This window comes from Oryctolagus cuniculus, chromosome 6, assembly GCF_051225735.1.
Source record: "Oryctolagus cuniculus isolate XC-2025 breed Fujian yellow rabbit chromosome 6, ASM5122573v1, whole genome shotgun sequence".
In the NCBI taxonomy this organism is placed as follows: domain Eukaryota; kingdom Metazoa; phylum Chordata; class Mammalia; order Lagomorpha; family Leporidae; genus Oryctolagus; species Oryctolagus cuniculus.
Window position 1 is genome coordinate 43,023,896 of NC_142872.1, and position 27,815 is coordinate 43,051,710.

At 49.3% G+C, this 27,815-nt stretch overlaps 2 protein-coding genes and 1 long non-coding RNA gene across 6 annotated transcripts in view; 2 read left to right on the top strand and 1 right to left on the bottom strand.

The window, feature by feature from the left end:
• Positions 1-57: 57 nt before the first annotated feature.
• FAXDC2 (fatty acid hydroxylase domain containing 2) lies at positions 58-27,028 on the bottom strand. 4 transcript variants are annotated; one of them, XM_008255297.5, is made up of 10 exons: positions 26,925-27,028; positions 21,664-21,873; positions 14,872-14,919; positions 12,883-12,974; positions 12,645-12,748; positions 9,706-9,827; positions 3,981-4,186; positions 3,436-3,541; positions 2,650-2,816; positions 58-1,976 (listed from the first exon to the last, which is right to left on the bottom strand). In XM_008255297.5, the coding sequence occupies exons 3-10, from the start codon at positions 14,917-14,919 to the stop codon at positions 1,823-1,825; spliced, it is 999 nt and encodes a 332-aa protein (XP_008253519.4). In that variant the 5' UTR covers positions 21,664-21,873; positions 26,925-27,028; the 3' UTR covers positions 58-1,822. The 4 variants fall into 4 exon arrangements, with proteins under 4 accessions (XP_008253519.4, XP_002710224.5, XP_089192269.1 ...); XM_002710178.6 differs by lacking the exon at positions 21,664-21,873; XM_089336143.1 differs by lacking the exons at positions 12,645-12,748; positions 12,883-12,974; positions 21,664-21,873.
• LOC138850203 (uncharacterized) lies at positions 4,095-5,727 on the top strand. Its single transcript, XR_011389868.2, has 2 exons — positions 4,095-4,228; positions 5,068-5,727. It is a non-coding gene; the product is annotated as an uncharacterized LOC138850203 (long non-coding RNA).
• The window catches only part of CNOT8 (CCR4-NOT transcription complex subunit 8), a 47,903-nt gene continuing 28,646 nt past the window's right edge, over positions 8,559-27,815 (top strand). Inside the window, exon 1 of the mRNA XM_089336148.1 lies at positions 8,559-8,679. The gene's annotated coding sequence lies outside the window, so the exon portion shown is untranslated. The remainder of the gene's footprint in view (positions 8,680-27,815) is intronic.

A 27,815-nucleotide genomic window follows, 5' to 3' on the forward strand; every position in this document is an offset into this window, starting at 1 on the left:
ACTGGTTAATTTTGCAAGGTTTCTCCTTTCATGTTCACATTCTGCTGGAACTTTAAGTCCTTTTTGGAAGCCTTTATTTACCAATTTAATGGCCATTCTGTTTGATGGAGAAAAGGATAGGGCTGGACCCCTCTGTCAGGGACCACCAACCTGTCTGCAAAAAGGGGGAAGAGAATGGTCTTGTCCCACTGGACAACAAGCAAAAGATCTTAGTGGAGGTGGGGGTGGGGTGCTACTGCTCTCTTTCCTCTGCCGTGCTCTGTCTTTGATGCATATACTCAAGATTGACTCTTTTCCCCAATGTTTATTTGTAGGAACGGGTAATGGATGGTCAGGCCTGCAGCCATGAGAACTTAGTGCTTTGATGCACCAGAAGCTGTCCATCAAGTGAAGGTGGGCAGGCAGGGCTTTGGAAGGCCAAGGGAGGATGCTGTCCCTACATGCTCGGTTGGCCCTTGAGTCCTAGGGCCTGGCTGCTGGCTCCTGGGAGGAGGCCAGGGTGGGGACTGCTTCAATCCAAGCTCCTCTGTGGTTTGGTATGTGGTTAAAATTTCATTCAGAAAAGCTATCATGGGGCAAGTGTGTATCCTAGAACTTAAGAAGTCTATGTCCCATGGCAGGGTTCAACACCCAGCTCTGGCTTCTGATTTCAGTTTCCTGCTAATGGAGACAGACCCTGGGAAGCAGCAGTGATGGCTGAAGTAACTGTGTGGTTCCTGCCACCCACATGGGAGACTTGGATTACATTCCTAGCATTTGGGGAGCAAACCAGCAGATGGGAGCTCACTTGCTGCCTCTCCAAACACAGATAGTTAATGGCAAAATGGCATTAAAGGGTAAGTTTATTTAGGAAAAAAGAAGGTATTGCTGCTAAAACCATCCTGAATAAATGGTGCTGATAAAACTGGCTAACTATTTGGAGGAAAAGATTTTGCCCTTTGCTCAGCCATGTTTTCTGGGCTCTGCTAGGAGAGAAGGAGGATTCTAACCTCTTCCTGGTGGACACTGGCTAAGTAAGGATCTCGAGTGTCCCCAACAGCAGCAACCTTTCTGGGAGAAAGAGCTCCCAGCTTAGCACTTTCTTCGGTTTGTCCTTTGGTTCTCGCGTGATAGAAGGTGTCAAGAGTCTGGTCGGCACCTCTTCAGTTTCTGCATTGAGATCCAGGGAGAAACTCAGGACTTTCCTCGTGAGAGGGAAGACTTGGTGGTGGTGGGCACAGTGGAAGTGGGGTGTTGGTCACTGGCCTGTGTGGGTGGTGCTGGACGTCTGTCATGTTAAGAACTGAGACCTGTAAACCAAGCCAGGGGTCCTGGCCCTACTTGGCCTGAATAGTGTGTAAGAAAAGAAAGCCTCCTGGGACAGAACAGGCAGAGTGCCACCTACTTCCACCGCTCCCTGGCACCAGAAGGAGCACTTCCTGGAGCCAGGTGGCCCCCAGTGTCCCCTTTGTCATTCTCTGCATCAAGCCTTTGCCATAGTGAAATCATCTGGGGTGGATCCCCTCGCCCCTTCCACCACAGGGGACCCCAGGACTTGCTGATAGCCCTCAAGGAAGTTCCCCTTACAGCCTCCAGCCAGTAGCACTGTTTGAAGTAGCCAACTCCAGATCCTGTCAGAGAAGTCAAGGGCAGTAAGTTAGGGAGAGCCCTGGCCCCATCCTTGTCCCTGCTTTTCTGGGAAGCTGACCTCCTGGTGCCCTAGTGGTGCCATCATTGGAGACAGTGGCTACAAGGGGCAAAATGTCAGGCGCAGTCATGAGGCTTGGGCATTCCTGGTGTCTCGCTGCTGAGGGGTCAGCCAGGATAGTGCCAGGGCCCTCATTCATTGCATCTTTGGGGAGTCGGGGATGCTCTCCGTGAGCGGGGTGAGGCTCAGCAAGAGGACATGTCTCTCGTAGGCCTTGGACTGCTTGAACACAGTGTCCGTTCCATGGAGGTGGTCCAGCACTCCCAGCACCCCATAGCACTGATTGAACCTGAAGGAGAGAGGAAGGCACTGCAGGGCTGGTGCTAGAGGTCCCTAGGCCAGCCTCTCACCCATTTCTCAGCCCTCCTGCCCACCTGCAGAATAGCCTGGGGGGTGACTGACAGATGCACCTTCCTGGGGCCCCTGCAGACCTGCAAGATCTGGAGTCTGAAAAGCTCCCAGTGCGATTCTGATGTGCACAGGTTTGAAGACCTCTGGCAGGGCCAGGCTTGTTCAGATTCAGTTCATCAGAACCCTTTGGAATGCTGAATAAAATGCAGGCTACAGGTCCTGCTCTCCCAGATACGTGGACTCGGTGATTTCGTTGGAATGGCACCCACGAGCCTGCATGTTAAGCATCTCAGGTGATTCTGGTTTAGGAGGTTTGAAGGCCACACTTGAATAGGCCTGGAAGCTCTCACAGAGGACAAGCTCCTGGGAACTGCGTATATGCATTTTTCTAAGGAGGGTGTCCATAACTTGCATACTGAGAGGAGCCAGGACTCAAAGAAAGGCCAAAACCCTCCAGCTTTAGGAAGACCTCATGTCTGAAGGAAGAGAGCTAGGTAGTGGCCTACTGTGGTCATCACTTCACCTCCAGACTCTGCCCCAACCAGCACCCACATTTAAGCTGTGATGCCAGTGTCTGCCATCAGGAATGCCGCCCTGGGGCGGAGCCTTACTTGAGATGGTGGTAATCATGGAATTCAGGTGAAGGCAGGAAGGGCAGGTGGTAGCCACAGTGGGTTAAGATGGTATTGATGAGGGCCAAGGAAAACCACACGGTGATGGAGGACAAGTGGGAGCCCATCACGAAGGGGCCCACCATCAACGGCAGCATGTTGGAGACCTGCAAGGACAGAGATGGCAAGTCAGGACCCAGCGGATGGAGCCAGAGGAAGACGTCCTTGACTTGGATCTGGAGAAGTTGAAATACATTCACCTTTGTCACTTAGGACAACTTAGTGACTGAGCCTCAACCCCCTCATCAGCAAAAGTAGTATCAAAAAAGGGTTAAATGAGGCCATTTACTCTGGGTACCTAGTATAACCTGATGTATGGGAGGTTGACCATAACGGCTAGCAATCTAATGAGAAGAAGAAAGGAAGGGGGTGGGGGATAGATTGCGGCACAGCAGGTTCAGCCACTGCTGGTAATGCCGGCATCACATAGCAGAGTGCCAGTGCAAGTCCTGGCTGCTCCACTTTCAATCCAGCTCCCTGCTAATGCACCTGGGAAGGCAGCAAAAGATGGCCCAAGTGCCTGGGCCCCTGCCACCCATGGGGGAGGCCCAGATGGAGTTCCTGGCCCATCCCTGGCTGTTGTGGCCATTTGGGGAGTGAACCCATGGTTGGAAGGTCCCTCCCCTTCTCTCTCTCTTGCTAAAAAATTAATCCAGGTCTGCAGACCCAGAAAGAGGTTTGGAGCAGTCAGCCCTTTGCCCGTGGGGGGACTGGATCTCTACTCACCACGTGCTCTACGGGGTGGGAATAGAGGGAGATCACAGCAATGGGGGCTGTCCACTCGTGGTGTTTCTTGTGGATTTTCCTGTAGAGTACTGGGTGGTGAAAGAGCCTAGGAGAATGGTTAAGAGTCAGTAGTCTGCCGGTTCTCCCTCCTCCCTCCCCTGCCAGACCATGAGAGACCAAAGTAGGAGCGCGGGGTTGCATCTGCAGCAGGTCACAGCTCCGGCACTCACACCTGCCTTGGAGCTCAGATGCTGTCCCTTAGGTTGCATAATGTGCGGTCGGGTCTCTTGACCTCTCTACCCATGATTCCTGCTGTTGAATGGGAATCTGATAAGGAAATGCCTGGGAAATCGCCCAATCTCCCACACAGATGGAGAGACTTTTATGGACATTGGTCGGGTTGTCCCAAGTTGTCAGTTCTGGGGCAAATAGTTGTCTCTAGGGTTGCTGGTCCCATACCTACAATTTGGAGGCCTCATTATTCACTGCTAAGTGAGCCCAGGTAGGTGAGGAAGCAGCAACGGCCAGGCAGGGGCCCTGCTCACCGGTGTGAGTAGTAGAACAAGACTTCCTCCATCAGGGTGAAGACTGCCAGCTCCAGGAGAAAGCAGTGGAAGGTAGGCAGCTCTCGGCGGCAGGGGTCCCCCCGCCACTTGAGGAACGGATAGAAGAAGACCACCATGGGGAAAGAGATCATGAACTGGTTGACAAGAACCATGGAGACAGCCCGGCGTAGTTTCACGGGGTCCACCTGCCCAAAGGAAGGAAGGCAAGAGATGGCTGAGAGTGAGAAGTAAGCTCAGTCCTTGTAGAAACCAAGCTTCCGGGAGTTCCACACTCAGGGTTGGATGCTGGCAGTGTATACCTCTGGGCATAGCAGCTCCCAACTTGTCCCCACCCCCAGCCAGGGCAGGAAGGCTCTGGCTGTCACAGGGGGAGTGCTGTTGGTCTTGGCCACTCCCAACAGCCTTGACTCTGCCTGAGCCTGCCTTCCCCCTTCCTAGCTCTACACGCATCGTCACTGTCCTCCCCATGAATTCCTGGCAGGTAGCTTGGGGAGCCTTTGGGGTGCTCGGAGAAGGCTGTTGGCTCTCAGGCTGACGTGCATCTCATGCCTCGTCACGTGGGGAAACTTGTTCACCACCAGAGGCCTGTCGCCTGCCTCCTCGACTGGCCCAGCCACACTGGCCTAGGCCCAGAGCATGGAAGGCGAGCCAGGCAGCTGCTTTGCTGGCCGCTAGACCGCCTTCCTGGTTTTCTCAGTGGAGCTGTCAGGATAGGGGGGATGTCCCTTGGCAGGATGCCTGCCTAGGCATTTTCTCCAGTGTCCACTTGGAGAGCTGTGGCTCCACGTGCCCATAGCTCATTCGGCCTCAACACTGCAGACGATACAATACTGCCCTCAAGAACCAGGGACTCCTGGACCCTTCCCTTTGTCAGAACACGAGTTCCAGGGCCCAGCTCTGTGAGCACAGTTCACTTCTTGGGAGCTGATGCACTCGTTTGGGATTGGTTAGAGGGATTTCTCCCTGAGTTCCCTCTGCAAGCTGGAGAAGTTTGTCCCCAAGGTGAGGCCAGGTGCAGAATGGCCCCCACACTTGAGGCCTCTTCCTCTGCCTTCAACCTTTCCAGGCCCTGCAAGCCTTGACTGACTTCAGAACTCACACCTTCATTTTTTTCCTTCTACCTACTGTGTCCGGCAAGCCTGGTCAGATGAGGCCATTCACCTCCCCCTGAAGCCTTGACGGAGAGGTGAGTGTCAGATCTGTTTATTCACTCATTCATTTATCGAGCACCCTCGGCGTGGCGCTCAGGGTTCCAGGTGGTGAAAGTAAAGCAAAGAGGAAGCAGATTGCTGTCCCTGTGCAACTTAGATCCCAGTGGAGAACACAGACTGGAAACAAGAAATAGAAAAATGTACGTAATGTAATAGAAAGTGGCATTTGCGCCGGCGCCGCGGCTCACTAGGCTAATCCTCCGCCTTGCGGCGCCGGCACACCGGGTTCTAGTCCCGGTTGGGGCACCGGATTCTGTCCCGGTTGCCCCTCTTCCAGGCCAGCTCTCTACTGTGGCCAGGGAGTGCAGTGGAGGATGGCCCAAGTGCTTGGGCCCTGCACCCCATGGGAGACCAGGAGAAGTACCTGGCTCCTGCCATCAGATCAGCGCAGTACACTGGCCGCAGCGGCCATTGGAGGGTGAACCAACGGCAAAGGAAGACCTTTCTCTCTGTCTCTCTCTCACTGTCCACTCTGCCTGTCAAAATAAAATAAAATAAACTTAAAAAAAAAAAAAGTGGCATTTGCTTTGGTCAAAAGAAAAAGGAGGGAAGGGGCTTTGGGAGTACCAGCGAGGAGGGGGGTCACCATTAATTTCAAATAGAATGGCCAGAGCACGCCTTGTTGGGATAATGAAATCGAGTAAGGAGACCAAGAACGTAGCTGAGGCAGGAGCCTTCACAGCAAGGGGACGGCTCTGGCTTGTGGGGTGGGAGGGTAGTGGGGGACTGAGCAGAGGGGAAGAGCAAAGAGCTGGGAGGGGCCAGGTCACATAGGGCACTGCTGGCCTTGTAAAGACTGGAGCTTTTACTGCAAGGGGAACAGGTGGCCATTGCAAGGCTGGGAGCAGAGGAGTGACAAGATCATTCAGGATCATGCCGGCTGCTGTGCTGAGACAAGGGGAGAGCAATGGCAGAAACAGGAAGACCAGATGGGATTGCAGTCCTGTCACACAGGGAGTGACGGTGACTCAGCCCGGGGTGCTAGCAGGGGAGGTGTGAGGAGGGAGTTGTGGATCTGTTTTGGAAATGGAGCCAGTCGGGCTTCCTGATAGATTGGAAGTGGAGTATGAGAAAAATGAGTAGTCCAGAATGACTCCAAGATTTTAGGCTGAGCAATTGGGAGGGTAGAATTGCCATCAGCTTAGACTGTGGAGGCTGTGGGTGCTAAAGGCTTTAGGGGGAGATCAGAAATTCTCTTTGGGACATGCTGCATTAGAGATGTCTGTTAGCTTCCATGTGCAGATGTCAAGGAAACAGTTGGGAATTTGAACCTGAAACTAAGGAAAGAGTTTTGGGCGAGAGATATACATTTGTGAACTCTCAGCTCTCAAATGGTATTTCAAGTCATGGAACTGGAGCTGGGGTTGTGGAGCAACAGGTTAATCAGCCGCCTGTGATGCTGATGTCCCATATGAGCACCAGTTGGAGTCTCAGTTGCTCCACTTCCAATTCAGCTCCCTGCTAGTGACCTGAGAGAGCAGCGGAAAACGGCCCAAATGCACGTATCCCTGCCACCCACGTCAGACACCTGGATGGAGTTCCCGGCTCCTGGCTTCAGTCTGGCCATTGCGGTGTTTTGGGGAGTGAACCTGTGGATGGAAGATCTCTGTCTCCCAAAATAGTTATTTTGGGGGCCGGTGCTGTGGTGCAGTAGGCTAAGCCTCCGCCTGTGGTGCCGGCATCCCATGTGGGCGCTGGTTCGTATCCTGGCTGGCCCACTTCTGATCCAGCTCTCTGCTTATGACCTGGGAAAGCAGTGGCCCAAGTGCTTGCCTGTGCACCCACGTGAGAGACCTAGAAGAAGCTCCTGGCTTCTGTCTGGCTCAGCTCTGGCTATTTTGGCCATTTGGGGAGTGACCTCTCTCTCTGTCGCTCCCTCTCTCTGTAACTCTGCCTCTCAAATAAATAAATAAATAAATAAATCTTTTTAAAAAATCAAATATCTTTAGAAAATAATAAAGCCATGGAACTGAAGAGAAACCCGAGGGAATGCAGATAGAACAGAGCCCCAGGGCATCCCACGGTGAGAGGTTGGGGAGACGAGGCTGAAGCAGAAGGGAGCCTGTGCAGGAGCAGCCAGTAAGATGGGGGGAGAACCCAGCTGGGTGAGGGTGTGGTGTCGGTCCGGGAGCCCGGCGAGCCTGCATGCAAGGAGCAGGTGCTGAGCACCTGGGAGAAGGCGCCCGGCGGTCTGCCGAGACCAGCTGAGGCTGGCTTGCTGATGAGCTGGCCGAAAGCAGCTGTGGCGGGCTTCTGTAGGGGGTGGCAGTAGAGTGGGAGGAGGGTTAGGGAGAAGCTGCTGCTGTTATTATTTTAGGAGGTGCAGGCCGAAGCACCTAGGGGTGAAGTCGTCGATGTCTCAAACTTACTTTGAAATGGCTAAGTAAAAAATTATAGACGCTTGTATATTTCTGTTTTTGTCTAAAGCAAAAACTGCCACATGCTTAAAATTGGTGAAGCTGGCCAGCGCCGCGGCTCACTAGGCTAATCCTCCGTCTGCAGAGCTGGCACCCCAGGTTCTAGTCCCGGTCGGGGCGCCAGATTCTGTCCCGGTTGCCCCTCTTCCAGGCCAGCTCTCTGCTGTGGCCTGGGAGGGCAGTGGAGGACGGCCCAAGTGGTAGGGCCCTGCACCCACATGGGAGACCAGGAGAAACACCTGGCTCCTGGCTTTGGATCAGCGCAGTGCGCTGGCCGAAGCGGCCATTGGGTGGTGAACCAATGGTAAAGGAAGACCTTTCTCCCTGTCTCTCTCACTGTCCACTCTGTCAAAAAAAAAAAAAAATTGGTGAAGCTACGTGATATGCAAATGAGTGATTATCGCACTATTTTTTTCAATCCTTCTAATTATAAAATGTTGGGAACAGAGAGTGGCCAGAGGGTCAGGAAACTGTGGAGCAATTCTTCTAAGGAGCTTCAATGCAAAGGGAAGCAAACGTATGCGTGGACATGGGAGTGGGAACTGGAGTTAGGGATTTTGTTGTTGTGAAAGTGAGAAAAAGTACAGCATATTTATGATAATCCGGAGAGCAACAATTGAGGAGAGAGAAAGATGAAGAAAAGAAAAAGAGAAAATTGCTGAAGCAGTGGGAGGGGTGATGGGTGTCGTAGAGAGAGAGAGAGTAGAGGAATCACCTGCGGACAGAAGCAAGGTGGGGGGTCACCTGTGCTGTCAGGAGGGCGGGCACAGCGTGAGGGTGCAGGTGCTGCAGCTCGGCTGCTGCGCTACGAGCCCGCAAGCCCGCGGAGCTTTCTGCTGCTGCCTTTAATGTTCTCAGTGGAGTAGGAAGCAAGACCAGCCTCTGCGAGAGAGGCTGGGGACAGGGCCCTGAGGACTGGAGGAGAGAGCAGACGGTGTGACCTAGCTTGCAGGACAGCGGGAGAAGAAACAGACCAGCGGTGCGTCACGTGAGTGCTGTGAAGATTTCAGCTCCCTCCTGGTGCCCTGGCTCTGGCGTCTAGGTTCAGAGGTGAGTCCTTCCTGGAGACAGCCAAGGCCTGAATGGCCTGGGGAGGTTCCTTCCTGCTCGCATGCTGGCCTGCATGTACTCAGGGGCAGGAGCACAGGCCTAGCAGTCAGGTGGGACCAGCCCTTGCTCTTTCCTAACAGTCTGCCCTGGAGGTAGTCCCTCCTCCTGGATGAGCCTCCGCTTCTGCCAGCTGCATCCCAGGCTGCCTTTCGGGAGTGCTGCGCTGGGGCGGGTGCCCTGGGAGCTGAGGTGATTCACGCAGGAACCAGAGGGGATGATTGCAAGATGACTGTCTCATCTGGGGAGGAAGCCAGGACATTGGGTGGAGCCCAGGGGAAGAATGTGGGGTTTACAATCAACCTCTTATTTATTGTGTAAGAGAAGGCTTGTGCAGGGGGTTAGAGCACCAAGCTGGCGAGCCACCCCAAGGGAGCAGCAAGCCTCACTCTGCAGGGCTGAGTCTGTACCTGGTCTGTCATGGATTTACCCTGGTACCTTGTACTACCTGTTGAATTGAATAAAGAGGAGGGAGGAGCTGCGTACAAAAACACCCATCACCCCCTGCACTGGAATCCACACTCTCGGTCTGTTACAGCAGGCTAGTGCATTGTTTTGGCAGCTGTCTCCCTCCCTCACCGCGACAGCTGATATCTGTGGCTTCAGTGTCCAGCCTTTGCCCCTGAGGATAAAGGGAGGCCTGGCCTCCCAGGGACTCAGCGCAGCACTGGGCTGAGATGATCACTTGTGTTGGCAAAGGGCTGAGGTCGGCGGTGTGGGGCTGCACAGGTGGCGACAGAGCCTGGGCTGGGACTCAGGGACCTGGAACCTTAGTCCCGACTGGCCACCAACCAAGGGGCTCTGAGATTTGGGAGAAATTCTTCCCTCTCTCTGATCTTCTAAAGAGGGGAAGCTTCGCCCTGGCTAGGCTGGCTCACACGGGTGAGGGCTGCCCTGCGCCAGTAGAGTGGCTTTTCCTTCTTGCTTTCGGCGCTATGGTCTGGGGGCCGGGGCGGCAGCCACACTTACAGGCTCATTCTTGCCAGCCTGGATGCGGTAGCGGGAGATGAAGCTGGGTTTGCCCGTGGTGTCGACCACCAGGAGGAGCCCACTGAAGACCCAGAAGACCAGAGCAGGCACCCCGGTGGCACCTGAATTTGGGAAGCAGAAGGGAGTGGTCAGAGCAGTTTTAGGTTCCCACAGCGCACGTTTCAACCCAATACCCGTTTCCCAGCCACACAGACTCGCCAGACAGGCCCTCGCGTTCAGAACCAGGGGTCTCCTCTTAGTCTTGGCTGTGGCAACTTGAATAGCTCACCTAAGGGTGTCTCGATTTCCTTAGCTGTAAAATGGGGACAACCTTCACGTGGTTAGAGACAGACACGTATACGGTCATGTGCCAAATAGCAGCCTCTCGGTCAACAACACACGCCGTGGTGACCAACTTGAACCTGCCCCACAAATCATCCCCCCCCCCCCCCGCTGAGCAGCACGTGGTGGTGTGTGTCTGCAGGTGTGTAAAAATGTGTGTAGATACATAATACGCTGTAAACTAGAAATGAATTTAGGCTGACACGTGACGAGTCTATGGCCATTGAACTGTTTCTGAATTGCTCAGGAAGAAGCCAAGGAAATGTTCGGTGGGGTACAGTTGACAAGGAGCACTGTGCTAGGAGTCGAGGGGGGAATCTTATCCCTGTTCCCCTACTGACTGAGCACTGGAACCCCAGGGGTCACCCAGTCAGCATCGCCCCAAGTGGCACTGGGCTCCTTTTTCAGTAGTCTTCTTCATACCCGGCTGGCACTGGGCTCCTCCTTTCTGTAGTCCTCATATCCCACTCTTGCGAAGGGGCGTGGCCCTCACTTGCTGTGTTCACAGCTCAGAGCATTCCTGCACAGGGAGACCTTCCGGCTTTGCTAAGCCCAGTCTTCGCCATGCTTGCCTGACCTACACCACCACTGACTCAGAACACCGAAGAGCCGGATGGTCCTGCATCTGAGCGTGCCCAGGGCAGCTTCCGTGTCTGTGGGTCCTTCCCAGCATGGTTATTACCTGCCCTCCCTCATCCTGGAGGGCCTGTGTGGACGATAACTGCAGAGTATTTTGGAAAACACTGATTAAGACAGAGTGTAGACTGGGCTTTGTGCTCCGCATCCCCCACTTCTGTCAATGCATTCCAAGTGTGTGATCTCCCAGCAGGAACAAGCTGCACTTTGTCCCCTCCCGTTGGCGGTTATTCAGGTAACATCTGATGTTACCTAACTCTCCTACTAATTAACTTCATTTCTGCATGATGTACCGCCACGTCCAGAGTCAGAATTCTGGAGGGGAAGGACAGTGTTTTACTCAATTCCGTGTCCCTGTGCACCCCTTCTGCTGCATGAACCACTGTTTTGCAGTGAATGCGACTTGGAGCAGACTTGGCCAGCACTGTGGGGCATTACGATTGGTGCAAATGTTCAGGAGGGCACTTCGGCAGTATCTGAAGTGCAGAGGAAAATGAGAGAAACAGAGACGGACCGAAGTAAGGAAGGACAGACATGAGTATATTGGTGTACATAAGTGTACATTGCAGCGTTAAAAATCACGGTCAAACATTTAGATCAGCCTAAATGTTCATAAGTAAAGAATGGGGTAAATAGACCAGATTATTTTCATACAATAGAATAGATGATGCAGCTTAAATTGTTAAGTCTATATTATTGACAAGGAAAGACACCTACAACCTAGTCGATGTAAACAAAGGGTTAAAAAGCTGGTGTCCTATAAGTACAATAGTATGTCCAATAAAGAGATGTACACTAATATATTAACAGTAGTTATTTCTTGGAGCAGGGAGACTGATTTTCACTCTACACCTATTTAAATGTTGTGATTTTTTAACAACAGTACATACTTACTTTTATACTCAGAAATAATAAGCTATTTTTATTTTGGAAAGAAGATGTACGGTGGGTGGTTTACACACAAGGTATCCATACTAGGAATCCAGATTCAAAATCCCAATTTAAGATGATCTTGAACTTTCTTCCAGCTCTAACAATTAAAATTGCAAATATTTTATCTCTCTTGCTTGTCTCCAAGATACTAGGTAGTTTTCACATCATTATCATGAAATATGTGAAATGTGTCCCAGCTACTTTTCACACTCACTTCTATGGCCTGCATTGTTTTTTCTATGCTGCTTAAGGTTTCATTGCACCTATAGTAGTTAGTGTTCAACTCATCTTCAGGGTTCTGGTTTTAGCTGAAAACAGTGCTTAGGAGTATTTTATTTGTATTTTTGTTTATGACAACTGACACTTCTTATTTGCCCTACTAATCTATTTTTTCCTTGCTAATCTATGACACAGTTTTTTCATGGGGCAGGCAAACACTTCATTGCAAGTAGTCCCGTGTCTTCTATACTGTTTCACCATACAGTGGCATTAGTAAATATTATGAGTGGGCGAATGTATGATCGAGGACATTCACATTGTAGATAAAGTTGTTACAAATATCTGGGTGTAAAAAGCTTTTTCTTTCTGTTTCACTCTCTTAGGCTTATTTAGAGCCATTCCTACTATTGTTAAATATTAATATCAAGTGGCCCCTTGCGGTGAAGCCTGGAGAGGCAGAATATGGGGACACAGTAGAAGATGAGCTAGAGCAGCGCTCTGTGTGTGGGGAGTTTTGTGTAGAAGCAGGATTATTGATCTCAACATGCACCTGTTTTTCTTGCGGAACCTTTCTACTTGTTCTGTATTTGGGGAAGGGAGCCCTCATTATCTCAGCTTTTCATACACTCTGTTTCCAGACTGCCTGAAGTTGAACACTCTTTAGGGTTGCCACCTTATTAAACTTCCAAGTCCTCATCCCTTGCGATCATGAACTTGAGAAGTCCCAAAGCAGGGAACAAAACATTGGAATAAGGATTCCAAGGTAGTCAGCTCCCCAAGCCCCACACGCCCTGGGTGGTAAGCCTCACCTAGGGTGAAAAGGAGCCACTCCTTCCCTTCAAACTCAGACAGCAGCCTCTCCCACTGGGTTTGCCAAAAGTAGCCAGAAGCACCCCAAAATCTCTGAAGATGCCTGGGAAGAAAACAACCATTTAGGTTTCTGGGTGAAGACTGGTGGACAGACAGCACTTTGCACCATGCTCTGCCCACACGCCACCACCACACTGCCCCAGATCTTGGGAGCAAACTGGGCCAGGCAAGACTCACCATGTCACTGAGTTCCAGAGGGCTACAAACAAGAGTAGGCCAGATCCCAGGATGAAAGCCGTCCTCCTCATGGAGCCCCAGATGTGTCCCTCCTGGAGGACAAGAGAGTGGCAAACCCTGTGTCGGCTTCATGCGCACTTGCCTGCCAAGGCTGGCGGTCAAGGTACCAAGCAGCTGGAGGGGCAAATCTGCTGACCTGTCCCCTGCCCTTGGGAGGCTCTTTCTTATCAAGACCCCTGGGCTGCACATGGGTGTGTTCATGCAAATTAGGTCCCAGGGAATCAACCTGCTGCCCCAGAAGGTTAGGCAAGCCTTCCAGCAGCTGTGGGATTTGTCCTCGGTCCTCTTCGGAAATGCATGGTGACACCGACCTGCACATTGGGATCACCTGGGAACTGTAGCAAACTCCTGATGCCCATAATCCTCTCAAACCAATTGCATGAGTCTCTGGAGTTGAGACATGAGAGTTTTTACAGCCCCTCGGGTAATTTTAGTGGGCAACCGTGGGGTCGAGACGGTCACCCCAGTGGAACCTGCAGACACTCTGATGTGGAAATCTCCCAGTCACAGGGACGCCCCTGTGTTTACGAAGCAGCCTTTTCACATTCCCTCCCGCCCTCTTGCCCTTGAGGAAAAGAATGAATTGAACATTATGTTCTGACTTTTCATAATCCCTGTGCCTTCAGCCAGATTACCCCGCGCTGCCAGCTGGACAGGATGATTAAGCATTGTGGATAAGGAAGAGGCCGCTGGCAGTCACTGGGAGGGTCTACTGTGCTCTCCTCCAGAAAGGTCTCTTCTAAACTGGAGCTCACTGCAAACCTGAGGGCCCACATTCCGCAAGGGAAGCACCAGCTGCCAGCTGGGTCACCAGCATCCACCAGCACCATGCTCAGATGCCTTGTTTGCTAGCTCCTGGCCCTCCATGGCAGAGAGCTGGAAGGCGGCACTCCTCTGGGGTGTGTGCAGTGTGTACTGGGTCAGGAGAGGCACTGGGCAGGGAGCTCCTCTCACAGGATGCTCCATTGTCATCTGAGGTCTGAGACAGACTTTGAGTTCACTCATTTTCAGCAATGTGAATCCACACTGAATCACTGCTCAGCATTACCCACCCTATCCCGCTTTGGACCAAAATACTAGGAGGTCAGTGAAGTTGGTGAAGGGCTAGTGTTCAGCACGTCCTGAGGTCTGGAAATGGGCACACATTGTGTTTGTGTTCCTTTCTCTCTCTCTGTGTCTCTCTCTGTCTCGGCTAGCCCAATCAGAGGAACTTGACACTTGGCCTTTTATAGAGGCCATTCAAGATCACCCCGACTTTTCTACACAGGCTATGTTGCGCTTTTCTGCTTAGTTTTTTTTTTTTTTTTTTTTTTTTTTCCCTTCTTTAGGATTCTGACTCTATTCAGGAATGTTTCTGGACTTACTGGGAATTTTTCATCTGCTCAATGTAATCAAGCTAAATCAAGTCCAATTAAAAACTCATTTCTACAAACAGGATTGGATATTTTTTTCCAGGGACTTAGGGTTTTCCAGTCTACGGCAGCTCTGATGAATAGAATAGGATGAGAAGGACCCACTTCCCCTAGGACATGCAGGAACTTAGCTGTGGTCAGGAGCTTGTGCCCATCCCCTATCTCTAACCTACAGGGGCCTCTGTTGTCCCAAGAGCAGTTTATAGAAAGGGAAGGCTGCCAGGCCCCAGGCTTGGGGCCTGCCAAAGGTTTCAGGCACAGCCCGAGAGACAATGGTAGGAGGGTGATGGGGCTTTCCCTCCACTTCATGCACACACATTCCCTCCTGCAGGCCACAGGGCTGCAGCTACATGGCAGTTGGTGTCATGTGCTCCTTGCACAGCCACTGAAAGGAGGACATCACATGTGTTGGTCACCCCTACACCTTGGAGGGGACTTCAAGTGCAGATATGGAAGGGGCCGGGCCCGGGCAGTGGTCTCACCCAGTGAGTGCGGTGGGTGCGGTGCTGGCATTTACCTGCTTGGACTTCTCATTGTGTAGCATGCTTCCAACCTCTCCCTTCATCTGGAAGGAGAAAGAACAGGTGAGTGTGGGTGTGATTTGGTGAATGGTTAGCAATTATTTTTTTCAGAACTAACAGAGGCTGGTCTTGCTTCCATCTGAGTGAACCACTGGATAGAAGACATCTCTCTCTCTCTGCCTCTCTCTCTGTTTAACTTTCAAATAAATAAATCTTAAAAAAACATTAAAATATATATGGATCAATAACTAGCCAAGTAAATAGCTAAGAAAATAGTCAGAAAAGAAGTGGTAGAGGTGACAGGATGAGTAATAATAGGTCTCCCAACTGTAAATACACAAAAATTTTTTAAAAGATATCTTTATTTTCTCTTCATTTCTTCCAGTTATGAAAGAGTTGTTGTCAGATGAAACAATGGGCTTATTTATCCAGGATTTAAAAAGTAATTTTAACTCAAGTTGGTTCAATTTTGTTTGCTTTGATATTATTTGTTGGTTTAAAAACAAGGACCAAGTTTTCTCTGAGACTTCCAAGAGTTCTGTGAAATAAATGGACACAAATTCCTTGCATTAGCCTTTTAGAAACCAGCCTAATTAAGAGTTGGTTAGAAGCAGAGTCACTGGAAATGTGTTCGTGAGGGAAGGGTATTGTGGTGCAATGGGGTAAGCCTCTACTTGGGTTGCCTGCATCTGATATTCGAATGCTGGTTCGTGTCCCAGCTACTGTGCTTCCTGTCTAGGATTCCTGCTGGTGTGCCTGGGAGGGCAGCAGTGATGGTCCAAGTATTTGGGTCCCTGCCACCCACGTGGGATATCTGTATGGAGTTCTGGGCTCGTCGCTTCAGCCTGGTCCAGTCCCAGCTGTTGTGGGAAATTAGGGAGTGAACCAGCAGATAGAAGATCTCTTTCTCTGTTTCTCCCTCCCTCTCTGCACTGCTCTACCTTTCAGGTAAATAAATAAATACTTCTTAAAAATCCAATGTTAACTTCCAAAAAAAAAAAAATCCAATGTTAAAAGCTGATAGACACATAAAAAAACCGAGCTGGATGGGTATTTAGTCTACTGGTTAAGATACCTGCATTCCACATCAAGATACTTGGGTTCAGTACCTGGCTCTGGCTTCTGACTACCATTTCTTGCTAATGCAGACTCTGAGAAGCAGTAGCCATGGCTCGAGTAACTGGGTTCCTGCTTCCCTTGTGGGGGTCCTGAATTGCATTCCCAGCTCCCAGCTTTGGCCCAGCATAGCTGGACATTTGAGAAGTGAAGCAGCATATGGGAGATCTTTCTGTGTGTCTCTTTGTCAATCTGTCCCTCGCCAAACAAACAAAACCAAAAGCAAAACAATGTGGCATTGTCCAGTATGTATCTTGAATGAGGTAGATAAAAAAACTTGTCTTCTAAGTAGATTAGGTACTTTAATACTAAAGGTTGTTGTTGTTGTTGTTGTGTGTGTGTTTTTGTTTTTTTTTTTTTTGACAGTAAGAGAGACCCAGAGAAGGGTCTTCTTTTGCCATTGGTTCACCCTCCAATGGCCGCCATGGCCAGCACATTGCAGCCGGTGCATCGCGCTGATCCAAAGCCAGGAGTCAGGTGCTTTTCCTGGTGTCCCATGCGGGTGCAGGGCCCAAGCACTTGGGCCATCCTCCACTGCACTCCCGGGCCACAGCAGAGAGCTGGCCTGGAAGAGGGGCAACCGGGACAGAATCCGGCACTCCGACTGGGACTAGAACCTGATGTGCCAGCACCGCAGGCGGAGGATTAGCCTATTGAACCACAGCGCTGGCCAATATTAAAGGTTAGATTTAACTTTAGTAGAGGAAGATGATTTCATTTACAACATGCACATAGTAGTTTGTCAAAAAACATGGCAAATATATACGTGGTCCCCCATTCCTTCACACATACTATACAGAGCTGTGAAAGCTGGTAAGGGGAGCCAGTGCTGTAGCATAGTGGGTAAAACTGCCATCTGTGGTGCCAGCATCCCATATTGGTGCCGGTTTGAGTCCCAGCTGCTGCACTTCTGATCCAGCTTTCTGCTATGGCCTGGGAAAGCAGTGGAGGATGGCCCAACGCCTTGGGCCCCTGTACTCGTGTGGGAGACCTGGAAGAAGCACCTGCCCCCGGCTTTGCATTGGTGCAGCTCCGGCCGTTGCGGTCAACTGGGGAGTGAACCATTGGATGCAAGATCTATCTTTCTCTCTGCCTCTCCTTCTCTCTCTCTGTAACTCTGACTTTCAAATAAATAAATCTTTAAAAAAAATCCAGAAAACAGCAAATGTTAGTGAGGATGTGGAGAAATTAGAGTCATGTGTGCTGTTGGTGGGAATGTAAAATGATATGTTCACTGCAGAAAACAGTATGGAGATTCCTCAAAAACTTAAAAATAGAACCACCATATGGGCTGGTGCCGCTGCTCACTTGGCTAATCCTCTGCCTGCGGTGCTGGCACCCCAGGTTCTGGTCCTGGTCAGGGCGCCGGATTTTGTCCTGGTTGCTCCTCTTCCAGTCCAGCTCTCTGCTGTGGCCCGGGAAGGCAGTGGAGGATGGCCCCAGTCCTTGGGCCCTGCACCCACATGGGAGACCAGGAGGAAGCACCTGGCTCCTGGCTTTCGATTGGCGCAGCGCGCCGGCAGCAGCAGCCATTTGGGGGGTGAACCAACGGAAAAGGAAGACCTTTCTCTCTCTCTCTCTCTCACTCTCACTGTCTAACTCTGCCTGTCCAAAAAAAAGAAAAGAAAAAAAAAAAAAGAAAAAAAGAACCACCGTATGATCCAGCAATCCTAAGTCTACGTGTATATCCAAAATAATTGACAGCAAGAGTTTTTTTTTTTGTTTTTTTTTTTTTTTTTAAGATTGATTGATTGATTTGAAAGGCAGAATTATACACAGAGAGATCTCTTCTATCCACTGGTTCACTGCCCTGATGGCTGCAATGACCAGGATTGGCCAGGCCAAAGCCAGGAGCCAGGAACTTCTGGGCCTCCCACATGGGTGCAGGGGCACAGGGACTTGGGTTGTCTTTTTGCTGCTTTCCCAGGCACAGTAGCAGCGAGCTTGATTGGAAGTGGAGCATCTGGATTATGAACTGTGCCCATATGGGATGCTGGCAATGCAGGAGGAAGCTTTACCTGCTAAGCTATAATGCCAGCCCCAAAAGCAACATCTTGAATAACTATTTGTATAACCGTATTCATAGTTGTAGTATTCATGACAGCCAAGAGGTAGATACAACCCAAGTGTCTGTCCATCAACTGGTTAGTGGATCAACAAGATATGGTATATAGTTACACAATTGACTATTATTCATCTTGAAAAAGGAACAATGGCCGGTGCCGCGGCTCACTAGGCTAATCTTCCACCTGCGGCGCTGGCATGCCAGGTTCTAGTCCCGGCTGGGGCACCGGATTCTGTCCCGGTTGCTCCTTTTCCAATCCAGCTCTCTGCTGTGGCCCAGGAAGGCAGTGGAGGATGGCCCAAGTGCTTGGGCCCTGCACCCGTGTGGGAGATCAGGAGGCAGCACCTGGCTCCTGGCTTGGGATCGGCGTAGCGCTCCAGCCGCAGCCATTTGGGGGGTGAACCAATGGAAAAAGGAAGACCTCTCTCTCTCTCTCTCTCTCTTTTGATGGGTGGTGCTCTTTATTTTTTTATTTTTTTTAGACAGGCAGAGTGGACAGTGAGAGAGACAGAGAGAAAGGTCTTCCTTTTTCCATTGGTTCACCCTCCAATGGCCGCCGAAGCCAGCGCGCTGCGGCCAGTGCACCGCACCAATCCGATGGCAGGAGGCAGGTGCTTCTCCTGGTCTCCCATGGGGTGCAGGGCCCAAGCACTTGGGCCATCCTCCACTGTACTCCTGGGCCACAGCAGAGAGCTGGCCTGGAAGAGGGGCAACCGGGACAGAATCCAGCACCCCGACCGGGACTAGAACCCGGTGTGCCAGCGCTGCAAGGCGGAGGATTAGCCTATTGAGCCGCGGCACCGGCTCGCTCGCTCGCTCGCTGGCTCTCTCTCTCTTTCTCACTGTCTAACTCTGCCTGTCAAAAAAAAAAAAAAAAAAAAAAAAAAAAAAGAAAGGAACAAAAGCTTGCCACATGCTATAACACAGGTGAAAATTCATGGAAATAGAAAATAGTATGATGGTTTCCAGGGCTTGGAAGGAGAAGCAAATGGAGAGTTGTTAAATGGATCTAGAGCTTTAGTTTTCCGACATGAAAAAATCATGGCAGTCAACAGATGTGAACATACTACTGAGACAAACACTTAGAAATGGTTGAGACAGTGGATTTTATGTCGAATCATTTTTTTGCCACAATTTGAAAAAAAAGACAACTTCAATAATTAAAAATGTGGTACTAGCACTTGAGAGGTAGATGTTATTTAATAGATAGTCCATAGATAGTCCAATAGATAGTCCAATAGATAGTCCATAGACCTAAATACATATGAATATATTAAAATACATATATGAATTTAGAATTTGTTAAGAAAGGATCAATATAAGTAGCCTTGAAACTGAACAGATGCTAAGCCTCCATTACAATAAGAGAAATGTGAATTAACCTTTGACAAGATGCTCTTTCTCCTCTATCAGAATGGTAAAAATGATAAAAATCCAAAAATCTGATCCCACGCCCTGCTAAATGAGGCACAGGGGAATTTAAAATTGTATTTGTTTTCTCTTTATAAAGATCTCTTTACTGGCCGGAACCGCGGCTCACTAGGCTAATCCTCTGCCTTGCAGCGCCGGCACATCGGGTTCTAGTCCCGGTTGGGACACCGGATTCTGTCCCGGTTGCCCCTCTTCCAGGCCAGCTCTCTGCTGTGGCCAGGGAGTGCAGTGGAGGATGGCCAAGTGCTTGGGCCCTGCACCCCATGGGAGACCAGGAGAAGCACCTGGCTCCTGCCATTGGATCAGCGCGGTGCGCTGGCCGCAGCGCGCCGGCCGCGGCGGCCATTGGAGGGTGAACCAACGGCAAAGGAAGACCACCTTTCTCTCTGTCTCTCTCTCTCACTATCCACTCTGCCTGTCAAAAAAAAAAAAAAAAAAAAAATCTCTTTACTGAGATGGAATTCACATGCCATACAATTTACCCATGTAAAGTGTACATTTCAATGACTTCTAGTATTTTTATAGTTCACCTCTATAATCACAGTTACTGTTAGAATATCGCTGTACCCTTTCCCATCAAGCTCAGTGTCACCTTCAGTTTCCCTCTTTTGCTCCCTGCTCCAGCCCTGGGAAACCATTAAGCTACTTTTTATTTCTATAGATTTTCCCATTTTGGAAATTTAATATAAAGACTTAATTTATACAATATATATACAATATACAGCTTTTTGTAATTGGTTTCCTTCCCTTGGCATGGTTTCAAGGTTCATCCATGGTGTAGCACATATCTGCAATTCATTTCCTCCTTTTTTAAATATATATTTGAAAGGCAGAGGGACAAAGAGAGATCCTCCACAGCCCTGGGCCAAGCCAAAGCACCAGAAGCCACGGACTCTGTTCTGGTCTCCTGTATAGGTGGCTGGGGCTCAAGTACTTGGGCTATCAATCCACTGCCTTCCCAAGCAGGTTAACAGCAGCCAGACCAGAAGCAGAGCAGCTGGGATTCAAACCAGCACTCCAACTTGGTATGCTGGTGTCACAAAGCTGTGACTTAACCCACTGTGTCACAGTGCCAGCTCCTATACTTCATTCCCTTTTCCTGCCCAGTAACATTCTGTTGGGTGTGTATATCATATTTTATTTAGCTGTTCACCAAATGATGAATAAAGGTTTAGATTGTTTCTACTTTTGGTCAATACAAATAATGCTGCTGTGAACACTGGTGTACAAGGTTTTATGTGGCCGTATGTTTTCGTTTCTCCTGGATATATGCCAGGGAGTGGAATTGCTGAGTTATACAGTGAATCTATTGAACCTTTGGAGAAACTGCAGACAATTTTCTACAGTGGCTGGACTATTTTGTATTCCTCCTTGCCAGTGTGAGAGCTCCAGTTTTTCCACATCTCACTAACATTTGTGATTGCCTGCCTTTTTTATTATAGTCTTCCCACTAGGTATGAAAGGATTTTTCATTGTGGTTTTGCATTTCCCTAATGACTGAGGATGTTGAGCCCTTATTCCCCTGTGTTTACTGGCCGTTTTCATATCTTCTTTAGAGCGATGTCTATTCAAATCATTTGCCCATTTTAACATTTGATTTGTTTGTTTTGTTTTGAGTTGTGTTCTTTGTATACTCTAGATGCCAGTCCTTATCCTTGTCTGATACATGATTTGCTAGTATTTCTTCTGATTGTCTGGGTTGCCGTTTCACTTGTAGAGCAAGGTTCTAAATTTTTATTTCAGTTAATTTTATTTCTCTATTTTCCTTTTTCCACTTGTGTTTTTGGTAGCATATATGAGAAACCATTGCCTAACCAAAGTTACAAAGATTTAAGTCTGTTTTTTTTCATAAAGTCTTAAAGATAATTTTAGCTGTTATTTAGGTCTGCGGTGTATTTGGGGTTAATTTTTGTGTATGGTGTGAGGAAGGGGTCCAGTTTTATTCTTTTGCATGTGAATATTGAACTGTTCCTGCACTGGTTTTGAAAACTTCTTTCCCCATTGAATTGCCTTGGCGGCTCTGTCAAAGATCAGTTGGCATCAACTGTTTTCTCTTTTTATATGGTTGAAATATTGGCCCGTAGGAAAATAGTAGCTATTCAAGATTTGTTCATTTTAATTCAGAAATAGTAACTAAAAATCAAATAGCAGGTTCTCTTCCACCATTCTTTCATACCTGGTGGACACCACCTGCTGTTTCCAGCGTCTTTCACCTGAGTCTGGACCGAGCTCAGAGTCCGAAGCACAGCACAGAAGGCAGCCACACCAGCACAGAGGGTCTGGCACGCATTAATCCCCTGGCCGTCTCCAATGATAGTGTCACAGTGTGACTCAAGAGGAGCATGGCAGATTTCCTGGTCCTAGCGTGTGACAAGAATGATGGAACCTAGACAAAAGAAAAGGTCAGGTGACCTCCCAGAGTCCATTAGTCTGTAAGTGGCAGAGCTAGGATCTGTTTCCAGCTTCCAATCTGGAGTTTGTGCCCCTGTGCCATTTATTTCTGCTTCTATGGAGATTGTTATTTCCCATATGACTGTACTTGATTTTATTACCAGAGCATGTTTACCAGCTATGAGCTCAGAAAACATGGCTTCACTTTGACCAACATTTTTTTTTTTTTTTTTTTTTTGAGATTTACTTATTTATTTGAGAGTTACACAGAGAGGAAGGGTCAGAGAGATCTTCCATCTGTTGATTTATCCCACCAAATGGCTGCAACAGCCAGGGTTGTTTTCTTTGCAGATCACACCCTCCCGATCAGAGTCGTGTATAGAAGGGATTTAGTGACTAAGGAGTTTTAATCAGTTTTTGTTTGTTTGCAGCTGTTCTGTGGTAAATCTTTCCCATGGAAGCTACTTGAGACTGTCTTGGGACGTAGGCTTCACATGGAGTATAGATAAATAGCACCAGGTACTAAAATTAAAAACCAAACCCAGGAGAGACCAGGGTGACTGTCAGTACAGTAGGACCTTGCTCTTGGAAGGAGGCAGCTCTGGTTTGTTCCACCAGGCAGGGCACTGATGCCCAGTGCACGTTACGGACACTAGGTATTGCTGAGACCAAGTGATCAGGGGCTGATATGTAAAGTTTGACCTTAGACTTCTTTGCTCATGTACACCTTCTGGCCAAAGGAAAACTGACTGCTAATCTTCTAGTGATGGGAAGGCCCTTAGGCTGTAGGAGGAGCAGCATTTATCTGTTAACATCTGGTTTCATTAGAACCAACGGTGCATTTCCTAACATGCCATTTCTTCTTTAGCTGTGCCAATATGATGCTTATCTAGGTGGCTGAGTTCTCAAAGCCACACAACCATATCACCCTGCTGAATATTTTATGCAAAGGCAGCCTGCTTTCTGTGCCTCTCTACCCACCAGCCGATGTGCTTTCAGTTTTACATGAATGTAGTCAGACATTTTCTAGAGAAGACCTCAAACATGGGTGTACAGATGCATCTTCACCCAGAGAAATTCCTTAACATGTTGCCAAGTTAACAACATTTATCAGCATTTAATGTGATAAAGTATTAGAATCATTAGATGTTTATTGGGCTTCCTTGTTTTGTTTTTTTTTTTGTTGTTTGTTTTTTGTTTTTTAGTCTTGACTGTTAATTTCTTTTTCTCTACATTTTGAAGTCTTCCATCTAAAAACTGGACATTATCTTAAGAGTTCATCTAGGGGGCTGGCACTGTGGCGTAGCGTGTGAAGCCACTGCCTGCAGTGCCGGCATCCCATACAGGTGCTGGTTCGAGCCCTGGCTGCTCTACTTCCAACTCAGCTCTCTGCTTTAGTGTGGGAAAGCAATAGAAGATGATCCAAGTGCTTGGGCCCCTGCACCTAAGTGGGAGACCCAGAAAAATCTCCAGGCTCCTGGCTTCGGATCAGCCTAGCTTCAGTCATTGCCGCCGTTTAGGGAGTGAACCAGTGGATGGAACATGTCTGTCTGTCTGTCTGTCTCTCTCTCTGCCTCTGCCTCTTTGTAATTCTCTGCCTGTCAAATAAATAAATCTTTAAAAAAATGGAATTGAAATATTTATTTAAAAAAAAAAGAGTTCATCTTTTCCAATGACCCCTGTAGAAATATTCAGAATTTGCCTTCAAATTTTGTAGCTGTTTAGTGGCAGAGTTTGAATTCAATGCTTATTCTACCAGTTGAAGCTGTACAGAGTTTCGAATTCCTTAATGTTGATGAATACTTGAATGGTGTGAGGAATCAGAAGGAACACAAAGAAATGAGATTAGCCAGTATTAGCCTAGAATAATGGACAACTGTGTGTGTGTGTGGGCGTGCTTTAATACCAAAAACTTGCTTTCTCTGAAATATTAATCATTCTTTCAAGAAACATTGTGTGGCAGACAGAATGCTAGACACAGGGGATGTTAAGATGTAGAAGACATGCTTCTTGCCCTATTTTATGAAATAATATTATGGAACTTTGATTTTCCAAGTGAAAAGGAACTTCGGAGGAGATTTTGAAGTATTTAAGAAGACAGTGCATGCAAGGAAGAGAAAGAAGTGAAATACATTGAAAGTAAAGGTTCTGATATAATGATGAATTAATTCTCCATTAAGGGGAATTTGGTGATAGATTGTGAATTACCCAAACTAGATAAGTTTTCATATGTTGCTAGTGGTGGTAGATGATTCTTACTATGCAAGCTTCATGTTGAAGACTCTCCAGGCTCGATAAATGACACAGTGAGGCTACAGCTGATGTTCATGAACTCAAGACTGGATACAGGTCCGAGGAATAAAGTGGGTGGGAGGAGTAAAGACAGGTTAATTTTGAAGATTATTTGTCTACAACCCAATTCTTTGAGATTTTTTAGGTTCTTGGTTCCTGGATAGTTTGTATGGTTGAGGAGTGGTCTTATTTTATAAAAAGAAAATACATCATCTTTATAAGAATGTGCACTGTTTCTTTGTAAATATTTTGTGAATTATTAAAATAATTTACTCTTAGTGGCCAGCGCCGTGGTTCACTAGGCTAATCCTCCGCCTGTGATGCTGGCACCCCGGGTTCTAGTCCTGGTTGGGGCACCGGATTCTGTCCCGATTGCTCCTCTTCCAGTCCAGCTCTCTGCTGTGGCCCGGGAATGCAGTGGAGGATGGCCCAAGTGCTTGGGCCCTGCACCCACGTGGGAGACCAGGAGGAAGCACCTGGCTCCTGGCTTGGGATTGGCACAGTGCGCCAGCCGTAGCGGCCATTTGGGGGGTGAACCAACGGAAGGAGGACCTCTCTCTCTCTCTCTCTCTCTCTCTCTGTCACTGTCTAACTCTGTCAAAAAAAATTTAAAAAATAAAAAATTTATTCTTAGAGGAGAAAGAGAGAGAGAGAGAGAAAGAGAACATGAATTGTCATCCGGCCTCTAGGCCTGGATAGCAGAAGTGACTTGCTCTGGGGCTGGCACTGTGGCATAGTGGGTTAAGCTGCTGCCTGGTTCAAGTCCTGGCTGCCCTACTTCTCTCTCTTTATTTTATTTTTTGGACAGGCAGAGTGGACAGTGAGAGAGAGACAGAGAGAAAGGTCCTCCTTTTCCGTTGGTTCACTCTCCAGTGGCCGCTGCGGCTGGCGCACCGCGCTGATCCGAAGCCAGGAGCCAGGTGCTTCTCCTGGTCTCCTCCCATGCGGGTACAGGGCCCAAAGACTTGGGCCATCCTCCACTGCACTCCCGGGCCACAGCAGAGAGCTGGACTGGAAGAGGAGCAACCGGGACAGAATCCGGTGCCCCGACTGGGACTAGAACCCGGTGTGCCGGCGCCGCAGGCAGAGGATTAGCCTATTGAGCCGCGGCACTGGCCTGGCTGCCCTACTTCTGATCCCATTCCCTGTTGATGTGCCTGGGAAAGCAATGGAGGATGGCCCAAACGCTTGGGCCCCTGCACCCACGTTGGAGAGCTGGATAAAGCTCTGGCTCCTGGCTTGGATCTGGCGTTGCCCCAGCCAGTGCGGCCATTGAGGAGTGGACCAGAGGACGGAAGACCTCTCTCTATTATTTCCACTCTCTTCCCCCACACCCCTGTAACTCTGCCTTTTAAATAAATAAAATAAATCTTTAAAAAGTAAGAAGTGACGGCCAGCACTGCGGCTCACTAGGCTAATCCTCCGCCTTGCAGCGCCGGCACACCGGGTTCTAGTCCCGGTCAGGGCGTTGGATTCTGTCCCGGTTGCCCCTCTTCCAGGCCAGCTCTCTGCTGTGGCCCGGGAGTGCAGTGGAGGATGGCCCAAGTGCTTGGGCCCTGCACCCCATGGGAGACCAGGAGAAGCACCTGGCTCCTGGCTCCTGCCATCGGATCAGCGCGGTATGCCGGCCTCAGTGTGCCGGCCGCGGCAGCCATTGGAGGGTGAACCAACGGCAAAGGAAGACCTTTCTCTCTGTCTCTCTCTCTCACTGTCCACTCTGCCTGTCAAAAAAAAAAAAAAAAAAAAAAAAAAGGCTCCCTTTGGACTGCTTTAGTAACACTCCTTTCACTGTTTGGTAGCATGGTAGGTACTGCACCCTTTTAAGTGTTTACCGCGCCACTTGACTGCCTGCCCGTGAGGCTGTGAGCCTGCCTGTCTTATCGACTGAGATCCACAGTGCTGAGCATAAGCCTGGTAAGTAGTTACTTGGGAAGTATTTGCCGAATAAATAAAAGAAGGGATAAAAGGAGAAAAATCATTGCTTTTTGGCCTTAGACTTTCTCAACATTCACTGCTGAACATTTCTGTGCCTTTCCTTCGTTTCCTGCCTGAAGTGGGAAGCCGATGCTGTTTATTTCTGTTGTAGCTAGTGAAATTAAACCTCTGTGTCCTCGCCACAGTGCACATGAAGCAAGCAACCCGCCGGATCTTGCTTGCCTTCAGCACCAAAGGACCTGTAGGGGTCCCTGAAACCCCTGGCTGCTGCCTGGCTTCAAGTACACACCCCGACCGCGTTCCCCTCGCCCAGTGCACTTTGTGGGAGCCCTCTTAGAAAGATCATCAAGCCAATAGCAGTTCTCAGACTGGAGCCACTGTTTGTTTATTTGATGAATCACAGCCTTGGCCTGCTTGTCCAGCTTCTAGCCCACACACCTATCCAGAGCCCCTTGTCCTGGGCCCCATCTCTTCCACCAGGTAAAAGTACCAACAGGGCAGCACTTGCTTCCCCACAGTCTCTCCCTGTTGGATTTGCCTCTTGTGAGTTCTGACTTGGGGGTTTTGCTCCTTTGTATGGCTTGGAAGCAAAATCCAGCCTGGTAGAATTCCTGTCTCTTGCTAAAAACAAGACTACAGAGGAAGCAGACACTGCAGACACAGGCAGAGGATGCTGAGAGCAAATCTCGCCTGAGCTGTCAGGAGGGAGGACAGGGAGATGGCTCAGGTGAGAAGAGTGTGTTTTGTCCTTCATCAAGTGAACTTGGATTTGCCTGGAACTTCACAGCCGTCCCCCGTGCCCAGCACTGGCCCCCTCACCTCTGCAGTGGGCTGCTTGACAGGCTCCTCTGGGATCTTGGCCACAGGTGACGCTGCCTTCTCTTCCTGCTGGGTCCCTGCTGGGTGGCTGCTGCACTCTGTCTGCCGGGCTAACCACTGTTGTCACCCGGTTGGGTCAGGAGGCCGGCCAGAGCGATCACATTACAGAGCTGCTGCCTGGGACTGGCTCAGGACAGGCACGTGATGAGAGAAAAAGTTTGGGTCTGCGTAGGCTGGAGACAGAACGCCCTTCTTTCTGAAGGCTGTGTCCTGCGTAGTTCACGCAGGAGCTTTGAAATGGTGCATGTGACCAGACTGGGCTTTTCCCCTTTCACTTTTGTTAAGAGGCTCTTTTGTCTTCTGCATCTAAAGAGAATGTCACTGTCCTCTAAGAGGCAGGCACAATAAAAGATGCGGGTGTGCGATAATGGCAGGCAGTCCAAGCTAATAGGAAGATTAGAGACCAGAGGACCTGGCTCCCTCATTGCATGCCTCCTGAGGAGGACAGGCAAGATAGGTGAGATGCATTAGCAGCGACCAGTGAGTCTAGAGGTAGGAAAAGTACACACATAGAAAGCAAGTGTACACTTGGGTTGGAATAGGGGCAGTTAGGACACAGGACCATGACGTGAAATGGGAGCATTTTTGAAAAAGAACTGAATTGGTTTTTAATTTCTTTTTCTTTTTCTTTTTTTTTTTTTTTCCTGACAGGCAGAGTGGACAGTGAGAGAGAAAGACAGAGAGAAAGGTCTTCCTTTGCCGTTGGTTCACCCTCCAATGGCCGCCGCGGCCGCGGGACAGAATCCGGCGCCCCGACCGGGACTAGAACCCATTGTGCCAGTGCCGCAAGGCGGAGGATTAGCCTAGTGAGCCGTGGCGCCGGCCGCTGGT